Here is an 8,468-nt window from a genome sequence, read left to right as displayed (position 1 = left end):
TATAGATTTATAAAAAAATTGGACCATTTAACTATTAATATACGGGGAGACACAGGCTTGGGCCCGGAGCGGTAGCACCGCTTGTTTCCCCTAATTAGCCGGCCCTAGGAAAAAAAAAAAAAAAAAAAAGAGAATGAGAACCAGCACCGGTCCAAACATTGTTAAAAATTAAGGACCCTCAGCCAAAATGAAGAAAACAAATTATGTTCATATAGAAAAAAATTATTCTTTTTAAATGCATAATGGGAAAAAAATTTGTACATCCCTGTGCCCCAATCAGTCCATCCGGGTGGAGGGGGAGCTAGGGTGTAGATAGGGAGTGTCTGTGCACCCATATTTTTTTGGAAAACTAATGTATTCTTTCACAAAATTTTAAATCAAATACTAGTGCATCCATGAAAATAGTTGTCTAGATTCGCCCCGAGTCCATCCATGTTAATAAAAGAGTTACATCTAGTCAAGTTGGTAATTCGGAATCCAATAGATTCAAGATAGTGTTTACAAATCGAGACAACAAGTATCATATCGCACACCAAAATAAAAGTATCGCAAACCAATACCCTTTACTAGCACGTGGTGTATGCTATGTTTGTCTGTCCTAGGAGAATATGCAATGTAGTAAGCTTATTTATACTTACACCGCTCTGCTCTCTTACACACTATCTCTATTACAGAAATGATTTCTTACTTCTAACTTTCTCTAAAGTCTCAAATCCTTTGTCTTTAATAAGACATACTGCTTTAGGGTTTCTCATTCATTAATTTGATGTAACGTCGTAACGTTGATGACAAACACGCTCTTGAGTCATGCCCATAATGTACTCGTGATGCGTTGGACAGGCAGCCAGAACTTCATTATGACTGTTAAAATACAAATGCAGCTTCCGTTATTTCTTCAAATAACCTTTAGCTATTTTTTTATTTATTTTTTGCTAAAGTATAAATGTTATTTTTTGGTATTTCTAATTATTTTTGTGATGAATTAATCGAAGATCCAAGTTTTGAACCTAGACTTCTACGCAAGCGTATGTGTTTGTTTTCTCGCCTCACTCGATATCTTGTTTGAAAAGAACAATTAGAAAGTAAAAAACACACGATTTTTAGCCCAGTTCGAGTCTCGATGTGAGATATTTAGATTTGGGTGCTTGACGGCACAAGAAAACACATCCACTAGAGTCAACGTTTGAGATTACAAAGATCAGTTCCAAGAGCTAAAAAATTAAGATACAATTCTAGCTCTCAACTTCTCTCGATCTTCCTTCTTCTTCTCTCTCTCTCTTATTCTTTGATGAGAAATTTCTGTTATGGATTGATGAGATGTTTCTTTCTCAATCCCTTATAAAGACGAGACCCGGTACACGCTGAACCAACCAAACTCCAACAACATCACCGGTTATCTTCAATTGCTTCTTGTACCAAAACATTAAGCTTAACCAACCCGGTTTAAGTTTAATGATATATGTTGTTGTTTGTCACAGATCCTAACAATCTCCACCTTGACATCAACAGCTCCTCGCTCATCCCTTATGTCGTCAAGCATAGTCACTCTTCTAGCACTTGGTTATTCCAAGCTCATCAAGAGCTTGTTCAAACTTCAGACATGGAATAACTTTCGTCAACATATCTGTCGGATTCTTCTTAGTCGACACCTTCTGAATCTTCACTTCTCCAGCATCGACCATGTCCCTCACAAAGCTCATCTTCAATACCACATGCTTAGACACTGTTACATGCTTCGTTCTGTCATGGAACACATTGTTTTTGGCGAGACAAATCGCACTTTGCGAATCAAATCCCACACTAACTTCTTCTTGTTGATAACCCAGCTCCTCTATTAACCCTCTTAGCCACATACCTTCCTTGATTGCTTCCGCAAAAGAGATATACTCTGCTTCAGTTGTTGATAACGTCACAATCTGTTGAATTCCTAACTTCCAGCTGACTGTATTCCCTCTTACCTTGAACACGTAGCCTGTTGTTGACCTTCTTCTGTCAAGATCACCTCCAAAGTATGAGTCTGAGTATCCTTCCACTCTGAATCCTTTGTCGTTGCTTTGTTTCTGGAACATCAAACTCACATCTTGAGTCTTCGCCATATACCTCAACACCCACTGAACTGTTGCCATATACCTCAACACCCACTGAACTGTTGCCCAATGTGTCGCATCTGGTCTACTCATGAAACCGACTTACAACTCCAACAGCAAACGCCAAGTCTGGGTGTGTGCCAATCATAGCATACATAATGCTACCCACCGCATTAGAGTATGGAAATTCCTCCTCGTGCCAACACTCTAATCGCGTTCTTTTACTAACACCAACTTGAAGTGAGCACCCAATGGAGTTGACACTGAATGTGCTTGATTTATACGAAACACCTGCAAAACCTTCATGATGTATCTCGATTGAGAAAGCTTGAGAACTCCACCTGCTTTGTCTCTCTCTATATCCATCCCCAAGATTCTGTGTGCTGGTCCTAAGTCCTTCGTATCAAATTCACTTCCCCACATCTTATTCACTTCGTTGATATCAGGCATTTCCTTTGAAAAAAGTAGCATATCGTCTACGTGCAAAAGTAAGTAGATGTATCTCCATTCTCCAAGTTTCTTGAAGTACGCACACAAGTCGAATTCGCTTTTGACAAAACCATATTTGATCATGCATTGATCAAAACATTTATTCCACTGTCGGGGAGCCTGCTTCAAGCCGTACAGGGATTTAACCAATTTTCATACATTATCTTCTTTTCCTGCTACTTCATATCCTTGCGGCTGATCCATGTAAATATCTTCTTCTATTTCTCCGTGTAAGAATGTCGTCATCACATATAACTGCTCTAGTTCCAGATCTTTGTCTACCACCATGGACAACATGAGTCTAATTGACACATGCTTCACCACTGGCGAGAAGATCTCTTGATAATCGATCTCCTCCTTCTGAGAATAACCCTTCGCCACCAGTCTTGATTTGTGTCTTGGGTCTTCTACTCCGGGAAATCATGGCTTGTACTTGTATATCCACTTACAGCCTATTGTCTTCTTCCGTTTTGGTAAGTCAACTAGAAGCCACATCTTATTCTTGTCCAACGACTTCATCTCATCATCCATTCATGCATTCCATTTGTCCGAGTCTTGGCTTCTCATAGCTTCCTCATAACTTCTTGGCTCTTCACAGTCTATCTCCTCAGATACCAATAACGCAAACGCAACTTCTGAATCCTTTGTGAACCTTTCTGGCTTCACAATTTCTCTTTGTACCATGTCTCTAGCAAGCTAATATTTGCTTAAGTCTTTGGTGACTTCTTCGGTTTTGTCATGATTCTCTGACTCTTGTTAAGCTGCTCCACCTAAATCCTGACACTGTGTTGTAGTTCCTGAGCTTTCAAAAACCTTCACTGAGTTTCTGATAACTCCATCAACCTCTGCTAACTCAACCACTGCTTTCTCTCCATTTTACCGAACCAAATTCTTGTACAGATATTCTTCTCTGAACACCGCATTTCAACTGATCACAACTTTCCTCTCCTCAAGTAACCAGACCTTGTAGCCCTTAACTCCAGCTGGATAGCCTATAAAGACTCCCTTCAACGCTCTCGGTTTCAATTTCTCTTGATCCAGATGTACGTAGACCACCGACCCAAACCTTCTAAGATGTCTATAACCTGGAGTTTTTTCGAGCCAATGCTCCTCTGGTATGTTGAAGTCATTTGCTGATGAAGGTGTCATGTTTATGATATAAACATATGTTGCAGTTGCCTCTGTCCAGAACTTTTCTTCTAGACCTGATTCACTCAAAAGACAACACACTTTCTCCATGATAGTCATGTTCATACGCTCCGCAACTCCATTTTGTTGCGGTGTATATGAACAGGTCCTATGCCTCTCAATACCATACGACTTACAGAAATTATCAAAAGCAATGTTACAAAATTCTAAACTGTTATCATTCCTAAGACATTTTACTTTCCGATTTACCTGATTCACTACTAAGTTCTTCCATTCACAAAACTTACTAAAAGCTTCATCCTTAGTAGCTAAGAAATAAATCCAAACCTTCCTAGTGTAATCATCTATTATAGATAGAAAAATATTGCTTCTTAGAGATAGACCAGTGGACATTAGGGTAACCCCAGAGATCAGCGTGTACGTACCTCAGCACATCGTCACTGTTGTGCTTACCAACTTTGAAGTTGAGCCTCTTGTTCTTATCCATAACACAACTTTCACAAAAGTCTATCTCACTAATCTTCTTCTTTTCAAGTATTCCTTTTTCTGCTAACACCTTCAAGTTCTGCATGCTTGTATGAGCTAGACGACTATGCCACAATGCAGTGTCATCTTTCGCCACTACTGCATTTGCAGATGGTTGAATCGTCTCTCCATCCAGAAGATATAGACTCCCACACAAGACTCTATGTAGAGCTAACATGTCCTTCTTGTAGAAACAAGTTTTTCCGTCTCCACTTTCTTGCCTATATCCCTGCACATACATCAAGGGAACTAACCGATATCAGATTCCCCTTGAGATTAGGTACATACCTGACGTTAGCAAGCCTGTTGACGGTTCCTCCTCATGTGTTTATACGAATGGATCCAATCCCTTGAACCGAGACTGCTCTGTCGTCTGATAGCAGAACTTGTCCTCCTGTGATTTCTTCAAACTCACAGAACCACTCGCGTCTCGAAGTCATATGGTACGAGCACCCAGAGTCTATCACCCATTTGTCTCTTGGATTTTGATCAGAGATAGCTAGAGCATCTATCTCTTGCAGCTTGTCTACCATCACCACTGCTTCACCATCATCTTCACTCTCCATTCTTTTCTTCCTAGCATAGCAGTCTTTCTTCATGTACCCTTCTTTCTTGCAATACCAGCACGTCACTTTTGACCTCGACCTCAATCTTGATTTGTTGAAGTTCCTGCCTTTAAAGCTTTCTCTTTTATCAGGTCTTCCACGTGTGATGTGTGAAGTGCTTAAATCCTTCACATCCTTCAACTCAATCTCCTTTGACTTAGCAGCATTCGTCACATCCTCAATGGTCAAGGTTTCTCTACCGTACTTCAGTGTTCCTTTGAGCTGATTGTACTGATACGGTAGTGAACTCAGCAACAGTATTGCTTGCACCTCCTCTGAAACAGAAACATTGACACTGCTTAACCCGGAAACAAGTTTCAAGAAATCTCTATGTTCTCATCAATTGATTTACACTCAATCATTTTGAATGTATAGAACTTATGATGTAGATGAATTCTATTAGATAAGGTCTTAGAATTATACAACCTTTCAAGTGCAGACCATATCGATGCTGCTGTCGTACAATCTTCAAGTTTCCTTAACACATGATCTCCAAGATTCAGGATGATCATGTTCATCGCCTTCTCGGCCTTCTCAGACTTCTCGTGCTCGAGCTGTTTGATCGCTCCTTGAAGTCCCCCTCCTCTTCACCTTTCTTGATTGCAATCCCAGGAACTGTTGTTGATGAAGGCTCGACCAATGCATCCTTCAAACCGAGGATCGAACGATGAGTTAACATCCGCTTCTTCCACATCGTGAAATCGCCTTGCCCATCGAAACATGCTATCTTGATCTTCGCCATCGATTCCCTCATTTATGCCGAACATGGCGCTCTGATACCACTTTGTGATGAATCAATCGAAGATCCAAGTCTTGAACCTAGAATTCTATGCAATCATACGTGTTTCTTCTCTCGCCTCACTTGATCTCTATTTTTAAAAGAACAACTAGAAAGTAAAGAGACACATGATTTTTAACCCAGTTCGAGTCTCGATGTGAGATCTCTACATCTGGGTGACAAGCAAACACATCCACTACAATCAACGCTTGAGAGTACAAAGATCAGTTCCAAGAGCTAAGAATCAAGATACAATTCTAGCTCTCAACTTCTCTCGATCTTCCTTCTTCTTCTCTCTCTCTCTCTGATTCTTTGATGAGTTGTTTCTGTTACGGATTGATGAGTTGCTTCTTTCTTAATCCCTTATAAAGACGAGACCCGGTACACGCTGAATCAACCAATCTCCAACAACATCACCGGTTATCTTCAATTGCTTCTTGTATCAACACATTAAAGTTAACCAACCCGGTTTAAGCTTAATGATATATGTTGTTGTTTTTCACAAATCATAACAATTTTGTTGTTATATTCTTGATCGATGTTCACCTTTGTAAGATAATTTTTTGTTGATCAATTCAGTTTTTATAAAAAAATTGAAATAAGGTATGTTGTTCTTTTAGCATTCCTTAGAATATTATAATAATCAAATTTGTTAAGCTATTAAAATAATCAAATTTATCAAGGTATTAAAGTATAAAATTTTAAATATGTACATATTTTAAAAGATTTTATTGGATCCTAATTTACTATATCATATAGCATTAAACGAAGAACTCGACTAAGAAGCATAAAACTCGGCATTTCTGGAATAAACAACTGGAATCCATAGAAGAAGAAAAAAAAAAATTTCTCCCACTAAATAGTGTTGGCACTAGATAGTGTAATTTTTAGTGATGGGTGGAAAAAATTTAGTGTGAAAATCACACCACAATAGTGTTTTAGAGTTGAATTGGAGATTAAAACTTTTTTAGTATTGAAATCACATTAAAATAATGTGATTTTGATACTAAATAGTGTTATTGAGTCGAGATATTTTAGGGCATCTCCATTGATACACAATAATTTTTTCTTTATTTTATAAAATAAAGTAACTCTATTATAGAGTTGGATTTGCTCCAATGGTTCACGAATTCTATAATAGAATGGAATATAGAGTAATGTTGTTTTTTACTTCAAATATAGAGTAAAAAACTTAACATTACTCTGTAGAATTACTCTATTTTTGAATGAAATTTAGAGAAAATTATTGTGTATCATTGGAGATAGTCTTAAGAGAGAGCGGATCCGCTCCAAATTAAAGGTATTGATTATTTCCATTAGCATGATTGGCTTAGATATAGACAGTATTAAAAGCACAAAATTACAAAATTTTCTAGCTAAGAAATCCAACATAGATATTTGATGCGATACTCGAGTTAAAAACTTTTAGAAACATAATACTAGAAACTAATTAGATATAGGGCCTCAGAATATATATATTTTTGTCCAAGGGCCTCCGATAGTATTAAACTGGCCACGTATGTACCTCGATGTTAACTAACTGAATTAATTCAGACGTAAGCTACATAAATTTATCGATTATAATTAAGTTTTTTTCCGTCAGGATTCCGACGGTAATCGGTTTGTTTTTTTTTGTATCACGTTATTATTCTTCTTTAACTTTTCAGCAATCGATGCATCCTCTTCCACGTGGCAAGTGCCGGTTGTTGGCACCGGAGCCTGGATAATCATTTAACTCCATCGTCACCCTTTCCTCTACGTCCTTCTTCACGTCCTAACAAAACAACAGCAAATGGATTAGTATTTTTTTTCTAAAGGGATTAGTTTTTGAAGCTATAAGCTTTTTGAGAACAAACCAGTATTGTATCTTGTTGAGGTAGGAAAATTTGATCAGGCCTCTCCATCAAACTCCCAAATCCTACATAAGTACACAAGAAAGAGATATATATTCAGGAATATACATATATACTCGAGAACCAACCAGTAGTATATCTTTGTTGTTAAATCATTTGATGAACATATTTATAACATAAAAGAAAAGAATAAAGAGACGACGATCTTACTCGAAGCATTGGTAGGGAAGAAGAAAAAAAACTGAGATAGAGTTAAGCAGAATATCATGAGTAGATGGAAGGTAGCTTTGTTGGCCATTTGAGGATAATGATTTATGACAAAATCAGTATAGTAAACCCTTTGTCGTCGGTTTGTCTCTCTTTTTTCCCCACAGTTTGCTATGAGTTTTATCTTTGTATTGGTTTCTTTTATAGTCTCTTCTTCCAGTTTGCGCAATATATAAACAAGTTTCAAGTCGGATATAGCCTTTTTAATTATTAAATTAAAATTGGTGAATCAAATATGAAAAAACAAGTGTTGGACACGTTTTTCACTTTCCATGGTTTTTTAGATCAAAGACCTAAATACCATTCAATATTCATTAATTTTTCATGTTTATTGCAGTTGTTATGGTTTTATGATAGTATAAAATACTAACTATAGTCACAGTATAATAGAAATGTGTGTGTATTAGTGTATATATACTCGATCACATGTTCCTGAACAACAAAGTGTTTTAATGACATTTTACCAAAAATTTAATTACGTTTTACCCCGAACAAGCTGTTTTAATGAACCGTAGCTAAGAAGAGACCTTCAAGCTCATATTTTTGTTCACTGTTTATATCACTCTGGTTAACTCCTGGTGTACAATTAATGACTATGTCACTTCTCCTATCATGAAATAGAATGTTTCCTTCGTCGAAAAATTACTCGACCATACATAAGTGAAACTACTAACTTCAATGTTTGAATGTTTTTTTTTTTTTAAAAGGGCTTCAA

At 37.3% G+C, this 8,468-nt stretch overlaps 1 protein-coding gene across 1 annotated transcript; it reads right to left on the bottom strand.

The window, feature by feature from the left end:
- Nucleotides 1–6,927: 6,927 nt before the first annotated feature.
- LOC106332808 lies at nucleotides 6,928–7,893 on the bottom strand. Its single transcript, XM_013771301.1, has 3 exons — nucleotides 7,697–7,893; nucleotides 7,490–7,551; nucleotides 6,928–7,407 (listed from the first exon to the last, which is right to left on the bottom strand). Exons 1-3 carry the CDS (start codon nucleotides 7,782–7,784, stop codon nucleotides 7,297–7,299), a joined length of 261 nt encoding a protein of 86 aa, XP_013626755.1. The 5' UTR covers nucleotides 7,785–7,893; the 3' UTR covers nucleotides 6,928–7,296.
- Between the last annotated feature and the right edge of the window lie 575 nt (nucleotides 7,894–8,468).

The sequence above is a fragment of the Brassica oleracea genome, chromosome C3 (genome assembly GCF_000695525.1).
Source record: "Brassica oleracea var. oleracea cultivar TO1000 chromosome C3, BOL, whole genome shotgun sequence".
NCBI lineage: Eukaryota > Viridiplantae > Streptophyta > Magnoliopsida > Brassicales > Brassicaceae > Brassica > Brassica oleracea.
Note: the sequence above shows the minus strand (reverse complement) of the source record. Positions and strands in the feature narration are given on the sequence as shown.

Excerpts from the sequence above, each read along its gene's own strand:
- LOC106332808 (XM_013771301.1), bottom strand. The coding sequence starts at position 7,784 with ATGGCCAACAAAGCTACCTTCCATCTACTCATGATATTCTGCTTAACT. Across the intron at positions 7,552-7,696 it reads CTTCCCTACCAATGCTTCGA|GATTTGGGAGTTTGATGGAG; the intron begins GTAAGATCGTCG and ends GTACTTATGTAG. Across the intron at positions 7,408-7,489 it reads CTCAACAAGATACAATACTG|GACGTGAAGAAGGACGTAGA; the intron begins GTTTGTTCTCAA and ends TTGTTTTGTTAG.